Source organism: Oryctolagus cuniculus, chromosome 15, assembly GCF_051225735.1.
Source record: "Oryctolagus cuniculus isolate XC-2025 breed Fujian yellow rabbit chromosome 15, ASM5122573v1, whole genome shotgun sequence".
Classification (NCBI taxonomy): domain Eukaryota; kingdom Metazoa; phylum Chordata; class Mammalia; order Lagomorpha; family Leporidae; genus Oryctolagus; species Oryctolagus cuniculus.
In genome coordinates, this window is record NC_142881.1 from 63,042,218 (window position 1) to 63,060,578 (window position 18,361).

At 44.3% G+C, this 18,361-nt stretch overlaps 1 protein-coding gene across 6 annotated transcripts in view; it reads right to left on the reverse strand.

Annotated features, from left to right (window-relative positions):
* The window catches only part of ASCC1 (activating signal cointegrator 1 complex subunit 1), a 106,111-nt gene that overhangs the window by 59,567 nt on the left and 28,183 nt on the right, over positions 1 to 18,361 (reverse strand). For all 6 annotated transcript variants that reach the window (XM_051823793.3, XM_008269983.5, XM_008269984.5 and 3 more), the window contains exon 6: positions 2,226 to 2,362. In XM_051823793.3, the coding sequence (XP_051679753.1) occupies positions 2,226 to 2,362 (137 nt within the window). The remainder of the gene's footprint in view (positions 1 to 2,225; positions 2,363 to 18,361) is intronic.

Consider the following 18,361-nt stretch of genomic DNA (forward strand, 5'->3'; position numbering starts at 1 on the left):
ATTAAAACCGCTCTTTATTCCCTAAGCACACCAACTCTGACATGCTGAAAGGGTTCAGCTTTGGCATTTAGTCACAAAAGGCACTAAGTGACAAAGGGGGGAACACAGTTAAATCTTCACATAGCTTAGAATAAAGCTTGGGTGATTAAAAACCTAAGGCCTGATTTCATAAGGTAAAAAGAATAAATGCTTCTCCAAACAAATATTTTATCTGCATTTCTTCTTAGCAGTGTTATCCCCATGACAGCCAAGGAAATGCAGCTCCTTTCCAGCTAGTTTGGCAAATGTAAACCAGAAATAAGTTAAAAGATCAGAACTGATCCTCAAACCAGGTAAAATTGCCCTGCTCTGTAACATTCATTTTATACAGGGGAAATTGCAAATATCTAATGACAAACACCAGATTATTCCAAATTTTAGGTTAGACTGAGAGAAAACAGCAATGAACAAAGAATAAAAAAAAATGTTCTTTGCTCTCAGGACAGCCCGGTTGCAATCCTGATCAGCCCACGATTTTACTCAAGAAAAGTATCTTACCTTCAAAACAATGAAAAAGGCTACACTGGCCTACCTGTAAGTCATTGTATTATACAGTTTTGTGTACAACGCACCTAGGGGAAACTTTTCCGCAGTTGTACCTCGCTCCACCCGATGAACCCACTTCTACAAGGCCGTGTTAGAACGGCACAGGACATGTTTGTAACATTAGAATGAGTCAGCGCTCAAATTTCTCTTCTCCATCAATCTTAAGTTTGTGGAGTAAAGGGAGAGAGGGAAAGAGATGGTTCTTTGAAATAAAGCTGTTACATCAGATGTATGTGTAAATCAAAATTTTACAATAAATAGGAATAACAACTCTGCCCTCAGAACAGCAGTGTTTTCTCTGAGTTAAAACAGACTGCTTAGAAGGTTTCCGATATTCTTATTGAAGCAAATAAAACTCACTGTACTTAAAAAAAGAAAAATATATTCAGTGTTTCTGAAACATATGAAGATTGTCCTAGAAAGTCATGTTGTGATGCATATGTTACTGTGGTGGGCAGCATAATGCCCCCACCCCAGAAATGCCCACATCATACTTTCTGGAATTTGTAAACATGCTGCCTTACATGGCAAAGAGACTTTTGTAAATGTAATTATGGCTAAGGAACTTGATATAGGGCTATCAGCCTGGAGTACCTGGGTGGGCTCAATCAAATCCAATGAATCCAGAGCCAGCACTGCGGTGTAGCAGGTAAAGCCACCACCTGCAGTATTGGCATCCCATATGGACGCTGGTTCAAGTCCCAGCTGCTCCACTCCAGATCAAGCTCTCTAATATGACCTGGGAAAGCAGTAGAGGATGGCCCAGGCCCTTGAGTCCCTGCCCCCATGTGGGAGACCCGAAAGAAGCTCCTGGTTCCTGGCTTTAAATCGATGCAACTCCAGCCATTTCTGCCAACTGGGGAGTGAACCAGCAGATGAAAGACCTCTCTCTCTCTCTCTCTCTCTCTCTCTCTGCCTCTCCTTCTCTGTGTAACTCTTCAGATAAATAAATAAATCTTTTTAAAAAAATCCAATGAATCCTTAAAGGCAGACAACTGTGCCTGCTATGGCCTTAGAGATTATGACAACAGAGGGGCAAGGGGGTAATGTGGCTAAAGTTGAAGATGGAGGAAGAGTGCCAATAGTGGACAGCCTCTACAAACTGGGCTTCAAAGGAATGGAAACGGGTTTTACCCTAGAGCCTCCAGAGAGCCAAGGAAACCTGTACCAGTCATCTGACACCTAAGATGGGACAGGCATTTGGTCAGCGGGTAAACTGCCACTGGGGAGGCCCAATCCTGTATCAGAATGCCCAAGCTGACAGCCTGGCTCCACTCGACATTCCAGCTTCCTGCTAATATGCACCCTGGCAATTGAAGTCACTGCCACCGATGTTGCAGACCTGGATGGAGTTTCTAGCTTCTGGCATTTGCCTGCCCCAGCTTTGGCTGTTGTGCACCTCTGGGGAATGAACCAGCAGATGGGAGACAATGATTTTTCTCTCCATAAGAATCTGTAAATCAATGCTTCAAATGCATTTTAAACATTTCAGACAGTGGTTCAAGGTTTAGTGTTACAAACAGGTGAGTCAACAAATCCCTTTCCTATGTCATCCAGCTCCCCAGTGCAAACACAGGTCCATGATATCCAACTGCAGCCAGCCCAGCTTGAACCCCTTCCCACTCCTGAGCATCACTCACTTAATAAACTCCTCTTTGCACTGCTGTAGCATTTCACATGTCTGCTGGATCTCTTCCTCACTCAGCAGTACCAACATCCCAATAGTTAGGTGAAGCTTTTTGGGATTCTGGAAAATGGTGCTATCAACTCCATGATCCTGTTACCAAACAGAGAAAAACAAATAACAGCCCATACAAAAGTTACTATCAGGAACAAAACTGAGACCCCAGAAAGAAACCCATACATTTATGGCCGATTACTTTAAAAAAAAAGATTAATTTTTATTTATTTTGAAAGTCAGAGTGACAGAGACAGAGAGAAACAGAGACTGATCTTCCATCCACTGGCTTACTTCCCAGAAGGCCAGAATAGCCAGGGCTGAACCAGGCCAAAGCCAGGATCCAGGAACTTCATCCAGGTCTCCCACATGGATGCAGGGGCCCAAGCACTTGGACCATTTTCCACTGCTTCTCCCAGGCCATTACCAGGGAGCTAGATGGGAAATGAAGCAGCCAGGACTTGAACCAGTCCCCATATGGGAAGCCAGAATCACAGGCAGTGGCTTTACCCACTACACCACAATGCTGGGCCCTGGGCCAATTGATTTTCAACAAGGTGCCAAGACCATTATACAGAGAAAGACTAATATTTTCCAAAAATCATGCCAGGACAACTAAATAAACATAAAGAATAAAGCTGGACCACTATCTCATACTATATACAAAAGTCAATTCAAAATGGATTAGTGATCTAAATATAAAAGTTAAAACTAGGCAGGTATTTGGCCCAGCAATTAAGATCCTATATGCTCCCAATTCTAGCTTCCTGCTAACACACACCCTGGAAGGCAGCACATAATGGCTCAAGTAGTTGGGTCCCTACCACTAATACAGAAGACTAGAACTGAGGGCTATTCTTGCCTGGCCCAGCCCAGGCTGTTGTAGGCACAGGGGAGTGAACGAGCAAGTGGAGATCTGTCTCTTTCTATGCCTTTCAAATAAATTTTTTTTAAAAAATATTTATTTATTTGAAAGAGTTACAGAGAGAGGTAGAGCCAGAGAGAGAGAAAGGTCTTCCATCCGCTGGTTCACTCGCCAAATGACCGTAACGGCCAGAGATGAGCTGATCCAAATCCAGGAGCCAGGAGCTTCTTCTGGGTCTCCTACCCGGGTGCAGAGGTCCAACCACTTGGGCTATCTTCTATCGCTTTCCCAGGCCATAGCAGAGAGTTGGATCAGAAATGGAGCAGCCGGGACTTGAACTGGCATGCATAAGGGATACTGGCACTGCAGGCAGCTGCTTTACTCACTATGCCACAGTGCCAGCCCCTCAAACTTTTAAAAAAGCTAAAATCATAAAACTCTTAGAAAAAAACAAGGAATTAAATCTTTATGACCTTGGATTTGGCAATGAATTCATTTATAAATGTAACAGCAAAACCATGGCAACAAAAGAGAAAACAGATAAATGAGACTTCATCAAAATTGAAACTTTTGTGCAATACTATCAAACTCACAGAATGGGAGAAACACTTGTAAATAATTTATCTGCAACATCTGGTCTCGAGAATATATTTTTAAAAACTTTTTACAACTCAGCAACCAAAAAAAAAAAATCTGATTTCTAAAATGGAGGGCCAGCACTATGGCATAGCAAGTTAAACCATCACTTATGATGCCAGCATCCCATATCCAAGTACCAGTTTGAGGTCTAGATGCTCCACTTCTGATCTAGTCTCTTGCTAACGTGCCTGAGAAGGCAGCAGAACATGGCCCAAGTAATCAGGCCCTAGCTACACACATGGGAGCCCAGGATGGAATTCCTGGCTCTTGACATCAGCCTGGCACAGACCTGGCTATTGTGCCCATTTGGAAAATAAATTAGTGAATGGAAGATATCTCTCTCTCTCTCTCTCTCAGTGAATGGAAGATATCTCTCTCTCTCTCTCTCTCTCTCTCTCTCTCTCTCTCTCTCTCTATTTTGTCTTTCAAATAAATAAATAAAGGGAAAAGGACTTAAATAGACATTCCTCCAAACAAGAAATATAAATGGCTAACATGAACATGAAGAAGCTCATCATCAGTCACTTTGGGAAATGCAAATCAAAACCACAAGGAAGTACCATTTCATTAGTCTGGCTATAATCAAAATCATGGCAAATAAGTGCTGGTGAGGATATGCAGAAATTAGAACCCTCATGCAATGCTGGTAGCTATGTAATATGATCCAGCCACTGTGAAAAATGTTTTGGCAATTTCTCAACAAGTGAAATCAAAAAATTACCTATGACCTGGCAATTCTATTCCTGGGTTTATGCTCAAAAGAACTGAAAAGGGGACTTAAGCAAATACACATACACATATTTCAAAAAGCACTATTCACAATCGCCAAAAAAAGAAAATAACCCAAATATCCATCAACAAAAACATGATGTTGAAGTATTTATACACACACACACACACACACACACAAATACACATACAGAATATTATGCAGCCATAAAAAGGAGTAAAGCACTGGTATCTGTTATAACACGGATGTCCCTTAAAAAATTATGCTAAGACCCATATCGGGGTGCAGCAGGTTAAGCTGCAGCTTAAGACAGCCAGTTCAATTCCGGGCTGCTCCACTTCAGATTCAACTCCCTGCTAATGCACCTGGCAAGGGAGCACATGATGCTCCAAGTACTTGGGTCCTCTCCACCATGACTGTTGCAATCATCTGGGGAATCAACCAATGGATAGATCTCTGTCTCTCCCTCTCTCTCTGTAGCTCTGTTCTTTTAATTAAATAAGTAAATCTCTAAAAAACAAAAAGAATTATGCTCAGTGAAATAAGTCAGACACAGAATGTTACACTTATATGATTCTATTAACAGGAAATATCTGCATCAGGTATCCACAGGTGGTCATCAAGGGCTAGAAGGAGAGCTGACTAGGGAACAACGGTTTTTTTTGTTTTTGGTTTTTTTTTTTTAGATTCATTTATTTATTTGAAAGTCAGAGTTACACAGAGAGAGCAGCAGAAGCAGAGAGGGAGAGGAGAAATCTTCCATCTGCTGGTTCACTTTCCAATTGGCTGCAACAGCCAGTGCTGCACCAATCCGAAGCCAAGAGCCAGGAGCTTCTTCCAGGTCTCCCACGCAGCCGTAAGGGCCCAAGGACTTGGGCCATCTTCTACTGCTTTCCCAGGCCACAGCATAGAGCTGGATCGAAAGGGGAGCGACAGGGACTCAAACCGGTGCCCATATAGGATGCCAGTACTGCAGGTGGTGGTTTTACCTGCTATGCCACAGCACCAGCCCAGGGAACAACTGTTTAACCAATTTGTGATTTCCTTTTGGGGTGATAAAAATGTATGGTATGATAATAGAACTGATAGTTGTACAACTTCATGAATGTACTAAATACCATCAAACTGTTCTCTTTAAAATGTTTTTTAAAAGATTTATTTACTTGAAAGGCCGATTTACAGAGAGACGGAGGGAGGGAGAGAGGGAGAGAGGGAGGGAGGAAGACATAGAGAGAAAAGAGGTACCTTCCATCCACTGGTTCACAGGAATGGATAGTCACAATGGCTAGAGCTAGCCAGACCAAAGCCAGAAAGTTTTATCCAGGTCTCTCACGTGGGTACAGGGGCCCAAGCACTTGGGCCAGCCTCCGCTTTCTAAGGTGCATTAGCATCTTTCCCAGGTATATTAGCAGAGAGCTGGATCGGAAGTAGAGCAGCCAGGATGCAAAGCTGTGCTCTCATGGGATGCCAGTACTGCAGGCAGCAGCTGTACCCACTGTGCCAGAACACTGGCTTTTAAAATGGTCTTTATGTTATGTCAATTTCACCTTGATGAAAAAATTTTTTTAAGATTCATTTACTTGAAAGTCAGAGCTACAAGGGAAAAGGGGGTGAGGTCTACAGAGAGAGAGATACTATCTTCCACCTGCTGGTTCACTCCCCCAGATGGCTGCAACAGTCAGGGTTAGACCAGGCCAAAGCCAGGAGCCAGGAGCTTCATCTGGGTCTCACATGTTGGTGATAGTGTTGGGCCATCTTCCACATTTCTCCTAGGCCACCAGCAGGGAGCTGTATCAGAATGGAGCAGCCAGAACATGAATTGGCACCCACATGGGATGCCAACATCACAAGTGGAAGTTTTACTCACTATACGACAACACCAGCCCCCAGCCCCAACTTTTTTTTTCTTAAAGAAAGGAAATACTGGTCTGACACAATAGAACAGCTCAGAAAAATAGAATGCCATGAAATGTAGGTTCTGGGAAAGATGTGGGATAAACAGGCAGAAAGTTAGTTTGGCATCACCGAGCTGAAGTCACAAGGTCCCCATGTGTAACTCTATCCTCCTACTTTTCAATCAAAATGCCCCCTTTCCCAGGACACACCTGTTTCATCTGGGACCTGGGGGAAAGACGCCATGGAAATATGGATACTGAGCTCCCCATGGAATTTACAGAGGTACCCTAAAATTTCCACGAGGCTTCACACCTCTCCTGGCATACCCCCACCCTCACCTCATAAAAGAGGCCAACAGGTGCGGAGAGTTCTCCTCAGAAGCTGGAGGGATCGCGGGGTGACCTCCCTGCCACCCCTTCCCCATTTTCTCTCCTGTCAGGCTAATCTTCCGGCCCACTGCCCGCGAATGACAGCTATCTCTCTGCCTGGGCAACCTATGCTCACATGTGTGTTTGCTTTTTCACCTTCTGAGTAAAATTTACCTACATATGTCAGCACTAAGAATGCTTAGCTTTGTGCATGACAAGAGCATGTACTTAAAGGTAAGTACACCCTCTCACCCACTTCAGTAGTTTTAGGATCCTTTGGATATGTATGAAATGCTGAGTCATAGGGTAATGCTATGCTTAACTTTTCAAAGAACACCAAAGAAAGGTCCATATTGGTGGCAGAATTGTACATTCCTAGTAGCAATATGAGGGGTCTCCAGAAAGTTTGTGGGAAATGCATATGATGAATAAACTACATAGTTTCAAAATTTTTTTGCAACAAAAAAAATCTTTTTTAATTCCATTTTCCTTAAGCTTTTTGAAGTACTTCCACACATTAAGATTCCTGTTTCTTCATAGCTTTGATCACAGTTATTTCCTTTTTAAAAATTGTCAACATTGGGGGGCCAGGGCTGTGGCCAGTAAAGCTGTAGCCAGTAAAGTTTCTGCCTGTGATGCTAGCATCCCATATGAGCACTGGTGCAAGTCCCAGCTGCTCCACTTCCAATCCAGCTCCCTGCAGATGCACTTGAGATAGAAGAAGATGGTCCAAGTCCCTGGATCCCTGCACCCATGAAGAATACACAGAAGTTGTTCCTGGCTCCTGGCTTGGGACAGCCTAGCTTTAGCCACTGCAATCATTTGGGGAGTGAGCCAGCAGACAGAAGATTTCTGTTTCTCCTTCTCTTGCACTTAGTAACTAACTTGCAAATAAATAAATAAATCTTAAAAAAAAAAAACAAACAAACAAACAAAAAAAAACAGCTATCATCGTGGTCATCTGGAGCATCAGCCAATGGCTTCAGATTACACTTCTCTAACGACCAGCGATGATGAACAGCTTTGCACGTGCTTGCTGGGCATCTGCACATCCTTGTCACAGCGATGTCTACTCAAACGTTTTCCTCACCTTTTAGCTGTCTTTTTACTGCTGAGCTCTAGGAATTCCTTATATATTCTTTATACTACACCCATATCAGATCATGAATCCCTTTTTAAGGTAACGTAAGTCACAAAACTTCATTAGTCTTATTCTGAAAATGGAAAAAAAAAAATGCTGAGACTTCTCCCTCCAACACAAGCAAAGCAGGTACACTGGCTCTGAATTATACATGCTTATCCCACCATCAGAACTCTGGCTTTATAAAACACTCCAAGGGCAGAAAAACGTATTTATCAAATGTGGACAGCTTGCATCCTGTTCTTGGTTTGCTTAAGATTTCTTGCCTCATTTTTGCCTTGGCAACAGCAGCTAATAGATTATTCCCTTTGTAAGTGTTAATGGAGCTTGAACTATTTTTACATCTGATAGAGAGTTCTGTGATTCCACACATCAACCCAAATTGCCTCATTTATTGAAAGTGATTTAAAGGAACAATCAGCTTTAACTGTGTCAAGGAAGCCTAAGTGCAAGGATTATCACCCAGCTGCTCCAACCTAAGGCACAACGTGTCAATTCAGAAAAGGCACACAGCATTAAAAAGACCCTCAAGCAGTTCCAACACGCACAGCCCCACCCCAGATCACAGCTGGGAGCTGTCCCCCCAGCAATCACCCAGTATCTGTCGGGCCCTTTCCCTACTCCAGGCATTTTCTGTGCAGTATGCAGACAACCTTCCCAACAGGGAGGATCATTTTACAGATGGGGAAACTGAGGCACTGAGAAATGAAGCCTGCTTCCAAAGGTGACATTCTAAGAAAGGATAAACATAAGCAGTCAGACTCCAAAGCTACCATTTTGATCAATATTAATTCCTTCCGAAAAATGTTACTCAAAGGAGGCTAAACAATTCCAAGAGGCAAGCCCTAACGCATTTGAGCAAATCTCACACAAAAATCTGTCGAGGCCAGCACTGCAGCATAGTGGGTAAAGCCGCCACCTGCTGGTAAAGTGCCAACATCCCACATGGGCACCGGATTTAGTCCCAGCTGTTCCACTTCCAATCCAGCTCTCTGCTGATGTGTCTGGGAAAGCAGTGGAGGATGGCCCAAGTGCCTGGGCCCCTGCACCCACATGGGAGACCTGAAGAAGCTCCTGGCTGCTGGCTTCAAAGCAGTTCAGCTCTAACCATTACAGCCATTTGGGGAGTGAACCAGTGGATGGAAGCTTGCTCTCTCTCTCTCTGCCTCTGCCTCTCTATAACTCTACTTTTCAAATATATATATATATATTTAAAAAAAAACTGTCATTAAGTACTTAGAATAAAGCAAAATTCTATTAAAAATGCTTTCAATATCTGCCTTTTCTAATATATGATACCCAAAACATGACCCATAAAAGGAAAATGGATAAACCAAACTTGATAAAAATTTATAACTTGTGCTTCCAAAGATACCATTAAGGATGACTGCATTCCATACTGGAGTGCCTGGGAATAAGTCCCACCTCCACTTCCAATCCAGCTTCCTGCTAATGCAGACCACAGGAGGCAGCAGTGATGGCTCAAGTAATTGGGCCCCTGCCCCTCAGCTTGGAGACCTAGATGGAGTTGCCAGTTTCTGGCCCAGTCAGCCACTGTGGGCATTTGGTAATGAAACACAGTATGGGAGCTCTGTCTCTCAAATTAACAACAACAACAAAAAGATAGTATTAAGAAAATGAAAAGCCAAACCAAAGAGAAAAATATTGGGGAGAAAAATATCTGCAAACTGTGTATCTAATAAACAAATTAAAAACCTTAAAAGTCAATGATAAAAAACATATACAGGCCGGCGCCACGACTCACTAGGCTAATCCTCCGCCTAGCGGCGCCGGCACACCGGGTTCTAGTCCCGGTCGGGGCGCCGGATTCTGTCCCGGTTGCCCCTCTTCCAGGCCAGCTCTCTGCTGTGGCCCAGGAGTGCAGTGGAGGATGGCCCAAGTCCTTGGGCCCTGCACCTCATGGGAGACCAGGAGAAGTACCTGGCTCCTGCCTTCGGATCAGCGCGGTGTGCCGGCCGCAGCGCGCCGGCTGTGGCGGCCATTGGAGGGTGACCCAACAGCAAAAGGAAGACCTTTCTCTCTGTCTCTCTCTCTCACTGTCCACTCTGCCTGTCAAAAAAAAAATATATATATATATACACAATCATATTTTAATTATTAATTTAAGAGGCACAGAGAAATACAGATGCGGACAGAGAGCTCCCATGGGTGGCAGGAAGCCAAATACTTGGGCCATGATCTGCTACCTTCCCAGGCACATCATCAGGGAGCTAGATCAAGTGGAGTAGCCAGGACTCAAAACCTACACTACGATATGGGCCGGCGTTGCAAGTGGCAACATAATCCATTATGCTAGAATACCAGCCACAACCAACCTTTAGAAAAACACTCAGGGGGATGTTTGATACAGCTGTTAAGACACTATTTGGGATGCCCACATCCCTTTTTAGAATGCCAAATCCAATTCCTGGCTCCAGCTCACTGCTAAGATAGACCACAGGAGGCAGCAGTGATAGTTGAAGTAGTTGGGGTCCTTGCCACCCATGTCGGAGACCAGACTGAGTTCCTGGCTTTGGTCTGGCCTACCTCAGCCACTGTGGGCCTTTGAGGAGAAACCAGTAGATATGAAAAGTTCTCCCTCTCTATCAAATAAGTAATTTTTAAAACAATATAATTTGTAAACTATGGAAAAATAGAAATTTATGATTCTGTGTATCAATACTTGATGGATAAGAACAAAGCGTTTCCTTTTATAAAAAAATTCTTATTTATTTTCATTCGATTTGAAAGGCAGAGAGACAGAGAGACATACAGAAAGATCCTCCATCCTTTGGCTCACTCCCAAATGCCCACAACAACCAGAGCTGGGGCAAGCCCAAGTCAGAACTCCTTTTGGGTCTCTCATGTGGGTTGCAGGGACCCAATAACTTGAGCCATCACCTGCTGCCCCCCAGGGTGTGCGCTGCAGGAAGCTATACTGGAAGCAGAGGGGCTGGGACTGAACCAGGCACTCTGATATGAGATGCTAGGCACTCCAATATGGGATGAGGGCATCCCAAGCGGCGACTTAACAGCTGCCCCAAATGCACACCAGAGAAGGTTGTTTCTCACTGAAGAATACCAAATGTCAACTGATGAATACAGAGAAATACTGGAGTTGGAAAATCACAAGTTTGCAAGCATGATAGTTTTAAAATGTCTTCCCACAGGCTATTTATGGGTTGAAAGGAAAACTACAGCAACCACACAGTGAATAAATTAAATAACACTTTGACCAAGTGGTATCAAGATTAACATCACCAAGGAGAGGCACAGACAACCTCTAAGGAGTACACGTTGTCACATACACACTGTGTTCCACTCAAGAAGACACAACCTAACTGTACTCACGAGGAAGTGGCAGACAGGTTCAAAAACGTTAGAATGCCAAGGAAGACAAAGAAAGGCTATTCCAGTGTTTCAGATTAAAGGACACAACAACTGAATGTAACACTTAATCTTAGACTGGATCCTATACAGGAGGGGGAAACTCTACAAAGGACACTGTTAGACAAATTAGGCAAAATTAGAACGTGGATGGCAAATTCCATAAAATGATCAATGTTAAATTTGTCACAACTGTGAACTATATGGTTATTATGTCTAAAAAAAAGATTCCTATTCTTGGGAAGTATATAATGAAGTATTTAGGAGAAAAGGGCCAAGACAGCAACTCACTGTAAAGCAGCTCAGAAAGACAGAAAATACGGAGAGAAAATAAGCAAGAGTGCAATATTAACAACGGGTGAACGGATTCTCAGTCTTACAATTTTTCTGCGAGTTAAAGTTATTTCCTGTATAAGTTTCCTAATGCTGCTGTTAACAACTTAGCACAAACTAAGTGACTCAAAACAACACAAATTTACTAGTTGAGTGTATCCTGGAGGCCAGAAATCTACAATGAGTCAAGGCTGTGATTCTCGCGGAGGCTCAAGGATGGGATCACTTCCTTGACTTCCCCAGCTTCCAAAAGCTGCCTGTATGCTTCAGCTCAGGACCACACCACTCCAACCTCTGCTTTAAAGCTCACATCTCTTTCTGTGACTCTCACCAATGCCGAATCATCTCCCCAGCTCAAGATCTTTTTTTTTTTTTTTTTTTTTTTTTTGACAGGCAGAGTGGACAGTGAGAGAGAGAGACAGAGAGAAAGGTCTTCCTTTGCCGTTGGTTCACCCTCCAATGGCCGCCGTGGCCGGCGCGCTGTGGCCGGCGCACCGCGCTGATCCGATGGCAGGAGCCAGGTACTTCTCCTGGTCTCCCATGGGGTGCAGGGCCCATGCACTTGGGCCATCCTCCACCGCACTCCCTGGCCACAGCAGAGAGCTGGCCTGGAAGAGGGGCAACCGGGACAGAATCCGGTGCCCCGACCAGGACTAGAACCCGGTGTGCCGGTGCCGCAAGGCGGAGGATTAGCCTAGTGAGACGCGGCGCCAGCCAAGATCTTTAACTTCATCACAAATCAAAGTCTCCAAAAATTTAAGGTAATACAGTCACAGGTTTGTGAACAAATCTGTGAACAATGTGAACAAATCTTTGGAGGGACATTATTTAACCTGTCACATCCATAAATAGTCTGTCAGGGCATCTTTGGGGATATATATTTGGGTCTCAACACTGAGAGCTAAGGATGTCCTTACTGTGGCAGAGAGGACACAGGTTGGCCCTCGGAGGAAGACAGAAGCAAAGGGACAAAGTCTGGAGTGCAGCTAAGGTTTTCACTCCCAGCAGCCTGGTGGGAACAAACCACTCACATGTTCTGTGCAGCCCTCTGATGTGTGTTATATTTAAGAACGAAAATGGTTTTAAAAAGAGAAGAGGACTTCAAGCACAAATATAAGAGAAAGTTTTCATAGATGTTAAGGGTTTTTAAAGGCAAAATGTCACTACTTCATCTTTTTTTTAAAGTATTTATTTATATTCATCTACTTGAAAGGCAGAACAACAAACACAGAGAAAGAGAAAAGTCTTCCATCCAGAGGTTCACTCCCCAAAATGCCCACAATAGCTGGGCAAGGCCTAAGCCAGGAGCCCAGAACTTCATCTGGGTCTTCTACATGGGGTGCAGGAGTCCAAGTATTTGAGCCATCAACTGCTGCTTCCAAGGATGCTAGCAAGATCTTGGATTGGAAGCAGAGGAGCCAGGATTCAAAGCAGCACTCTGACATGGGATTCAAGCATCCCAAGCAGCAGTTTAACCGGTTGTGCCACAGGCCTGTCCCTATTTCCCCAGCTGGAGGGAGGGAGAAAGAAATGCCTTGTCACCAGCATGCCAAATCAAGACCTCACTAGCAGAACCAGACATAATTCTAAACACCTGAGACAGTATGCAGGCATCTTCCTAGATATACTCGAAATAATCAACCAACAAACTCAGGGGGGAAATGGATCCAATGATTTTTCTTTTCTTTTTTTTTTTTTTTTTCTTTTTTGAAGTCAGAGTTACACAGAGAGAGAGAGAGAGAAGGCTTCCATCTGATGGTTCACTCCCCAATTGGCCGCAACAGCTGGAGCTGCACCAATTCAAAGCCAGGAACCAGGAGCTTCTTCCGGGTCTCCCATGCAGGCTCAGGGGCCCAAGGACTTGGGCCATCTTCTACTGCTTTCCCAGGCCTTAGCAGAGAGCTGGATCGAAAGTGGAGCAGACGGGTCTTGAACCAGCGCCCATATGGGATGCAGGCGCTTCAGGCCAGGGCGTTAACCTGTGGTACCACAGCGGCAGCCCCAGACCTAATGTCTTAAAATTCCTAGTTTATTATGTCACTGTCATATTCATTGCCTTTGCCTTTCCAACTCCATTCTTCTTGTTTTCCAGCCTTTTTACTTATAATCTGCCCTAAACCCCAAGTAGAAAAAGGAAGCTCTACAACTCTTCTCCCTTCTCCCCTTGGGAGCCTTCAGCCAACTGGACTTCACTTGCCAAGGAAACACTGAGTTACAGGGAAACAAAGCACACAGAACACAACAGAATGGGAAAAGGAAGAGATGGCTATCTGAAGGTCACGTGATCGGGAGTCTTTTGGCGAATTTTGAGTCCCAAGAGTTCAAGCATCCTTCAATGGTATTGGAGATCATGTAATGTACAATAGTTTACCCTACTGGACAGTCTCTTAAAAATGGAGAAACATCCTCCATGGTAACTTTTCTGTACTGGTTATCTAAGTTGAATGTGGAACCAAACAATCTTGAAGGCAATGGCATAAATCTCCAGAGCCACTGGTTTTCTTTGCTCGGAATATATCATATTCCTGCCGCAAGCCTGTTCATTGAAATGAATAAAGACCAACATCAAACTCTTTACTCCAGGGGTTTAATTATTCTGGGCCCTGCTCCAAGTTTGCCATTACTTGGAGCTGGAACTGTTTTACTCCATTAGGTTGGCCACCCAGGCTGGCGCCTGCAAATCCTAATGGTACTGACCTTCTACCCAGCAGGCAGAAGCAAAAGGTGGTACAGGAATTTCCCAAGCAGCTTCGTTCAAATGAAAATAAATGTCTTTCTCTATGACTAAGTTCCAGCATTTCTGAGCCTGTTTCCTTGTTTGTTAACAAATAACGTCTCATGCAAGGACAGGTGGGAAGCATACAAAAGCTACCACCACAGAAAACAGGTGCAGGCCTACATCCCAATTCACAAAATTCAAGGTCATGTCATGATTTCAGTCTCAAGTGCACAACCTTAACTCTCAAACTGTAGTTGGCGATTTATCACCAACAATCACCACATCATGACAGGCCCTCCACTGACAGCATTTTTCAAGCCTGCACCCCAGCCTCTACTGGTGCAAGAACTGCTGGCAATGCCATCAGTATAAACAATTAACAAAAAATAGCAAAATCTGAAGAGGTCAAGCTAAAAGAAAATGCCAGTGGATAGTGATTCAGAGTAGCCCACCACTGAGCACTTGTTCCACTTCCTTAACGCTCACCCATCTTTCCAGACGGGACAGACGCACACAAGTGCAGCTGCCAGAGCTGTCAGCAAGTGAAGGGAAGCCTCTCTTCAGAGATAGACCCACAAGGTCACGCTCCATCACATGTTAAGAGAAGAACCCCTAACAATCCAATCCAAAAGTGTAGCACCCAGACATAAATAATTTATCACACTCTGCCCTGATGGTAGATGCTGACAGGCAAAAAATAATCCTCCAATTATATTCACATGCATCATCTTTTGGGAACTCCAAGAATAACAAGGCTTGTGCCTTAGGTACAAAAAGCCTTTAAACCTGGAATAGAGCCCCAGGTTCTAATTCTAAGGGTGGTCATTGTGGTGCAGCAGGGTCAGTTGCCACTTGGTACCCTCACAGCCCAAACTGGATACTCTGCTTCCAATCCAGCTCCCCACTAATGCACCTTGGAAACAGTGGAAGGAAGATGGCCCAAGTACTTCGGTCCCTGTCACCTATGTGGGAGACCTGGATGGAATTTTTGGCTCCTGGCTTCTGCCTGGCCCAGCCCTGGCTGTCGCAGTCATTTGAGGAATAAACCAGAAGATGGAAAATTTCTCTTTCTGCCTCTCCCTCTAGCTATGTCACTCAGGCTAATAAATAAATAAGTAAATAAATAAATGAAACCTTTAAAAAAACAATTCCAACTCTGTTACCAACCAGCTATAATCTGGCAAGTCACTTGATTTGTCTAGGCCTCATTTTCTTCTCAGTAAAATAAGGGGTACAGCATGGTTCACCTTGGATTCAAGGGTCTTGTAAATACTGACATGCCCCCACAAAACCTATAAATAAGTACCTGGTAACAACACAAGTATCTGTGACAGCTCCACAAAGCTGCTTCCTGTTACTGTATGCAATGAAGAGAGGAAATAAGTATGGGAGACTTCCCGATGCTCACTGTATTTTCTTTTATGGCCAAATCCTGAAAATCACTTCTGGGCAGGTGACATGAACCTCATTCACATATGAAAGTTATTCAAATAAGGCAGAGTGGCAAAAAGAACATTTGACTTTGCAACCAGGTAGGCCTAGGTTCAAGTTCTAATTCTGCTACACATCAGCAGCATGAACCCAAGGCGAGTCATCCAGTAGCTCTGAAAATTTCATCATCTCTGACACAGACAGTACTTCTAGCCTCAGGTTTCTTCTGAGGATTAAATGAAACACATGTGAATGAAGTCTCTGGCACACAGCAATATGGAATAAATACAGGCTTTCCCATTTTATTGCTTTAGTTGTGATTACACAATACCAAACAAATACCACCTTTACTCTTCCTTTGAAAGCCTCATCAGGAGCTAAAACAGGCACTGCTGAGTCCTCCCCATGATTCTCTAAGAGTGCTAGGGAAAGCTAACATGACTGGAGTCCCCAGGGTTATTAATGCAAATCCCTGCTAGGGTGTGGAAGTGTCAGGAAAAAGGGTGTTGGCATTCTTCCAGTTTATAAATTCTATATATTCACACATAATCACAACAAAGTGGTGAGGGTCTTCAAAACAAAGGGCAAATGTTCAAGCATCAGCTTTTGTACTCTTGTTTTGTACATCTCTTTTTGACAAAGAACTTTCTCAGGCACTAAGTATCTTTACCCAGGATGCATCCCACTTACCATAACATGAGCAAGCACAAGGAATACTTAAGCCTACTTTTCTAAAAGCTTAACTATTCCAGGCCGGCGCCGCGGCTCACTAGGCTAATCCTCCGCCTAGCGGCACCGGCACACCGGGTTCTAGTCCCGGTCGGGGCGCCGGATTCTGTCCCGGTTGCTCCTCTTCCAGGCCAGCTCTCTGCTGTGGCCAGGGAGTGCAGTGGAGGATGGCCCAGGTGCTTGGGCCCTGCACCCCATGGGAGACCAGGAAAAGCACCTGGCTCCTGCCATCGGATCAGCGTGGTGCGCCGGCTGCAGCGCGCCTGCCGCGGCGGCCATTGGAGGGTGAACCAACGGCAAAGGAAGACCTTTCTCTCTGTCTCTCTCTCTCACTGTCCACTCTGCCTGCCAAAATAAAAATAAAAAAAGCTTACCTATTCCTCAACAAATTACTTAAAAGCACTATCAACCTATACTTATTCCCAAAGAGACACTCTAACGATTGCTAGAGTGACAGGACGAGCAACCCTGGTCCAGCCAGTCCCTCAGAGCTTTGTGACACCACTCTTCCCTCACCTCCACACTGTGATCCCCAGGGTTATTAGAAATCCTGCTTGGTTGGCCGGCGCCGCGGCTCAATAGGCTAATCCTCCGCCTGCGGCGCCAGCACACCACGTTCTAGTCCCGGTCAGGGCGCCGGATTCTGTCCCAGTTGCCCCTCTTCCAGGCCAGCTCTCTGCTGTGGCCAGGGAGTACAGTGGAGGATGGCCCAAGTGCTTAGGCCCTGCACCCCATGGGAGACCAGGAGAAGTACCTGGCTCCTGCCATCGGATCAGCGTGGTACGCTGGCCGCAACGCGCCAGCCATGGCAGCCATTGGAGGGTGAACCAACAGCAAAAGGAAGACCTTTCTCTCTGTCTCTCTCTCACACTGTCCACTCTGCCTGTCAAAAAAAAAAAAAAAAAAAAAAAAAAAAAAAAAAAAAAAAAGAAAAGAAATCCTGCTTGGTAGAGAAATAATTGTAACAAGAGCTAACACTCAGCAATAGCCTTGCGTCACTATCTGCTCTGAATACCTTAAACTTACTAATTTACCTACTTTTCCTATCAACATTAAAATGTAAGCACTAGTAAGAGATCTCTGAAATATCTCTAGCAAACATCCCCTCCCAATTATGTCACAGACCCAAGACAGCACTCATTAAACAGTGTCAACAGCCTTCTAACTGGTACGTGTCACTCTCAATGCATTCATTAAGCTGTGTCAAGAGCCTTCTACTTAACTCTCAATGCATCCTCCACAAGGCCTTCAGAATTATTTTCATGGAGGCGGGCACTGTGGTGCAGCAGGTTAAGCCACTGCTTGGGACACCCACATCCTCCTCTATATCTGAGTGCCAGTTGGAAGCCTGATTACTCTGCTTGTCACCCAGCTTCCTACCAACATGCCTAGGAAGACAGCAGATGGTGATTCAAGGGCTTGAGTCCCTGCCACTCACATGGGAGACCTGAATGGAGTTCTGGGCCCCTGGCTTCAGCCTGGGCACTGGGGGAGTAAACCAGTGGATTAAGACATCTCTCTCTGTCTCTCTCTCTCTCTCTCTCTCTCTCTCTCATTCTCTCTCACTTTGCCTTTCAAATAAAATTTTTTATTAAGATTTTATTATTAACATAAAGACAACAAATATCATAAATACAAATCTAAGGAGATACCAGCCTTCCCTCCCTCAATCCTCTCTCCTGCCTTTTTTTCTCCTTTATTTTTGCAATAACATACGTTCAATTTACTTTATAATCAGAGGCTTATCTTTCATCACATTAGTCCCTGATTAAAATCTTTACTAGTTCCTTAATATCTGCAGGAAATATTCAAAATCCTTAAGACCTTTCACAGCCCTGATGCAATTTTCTGCCCACTTTT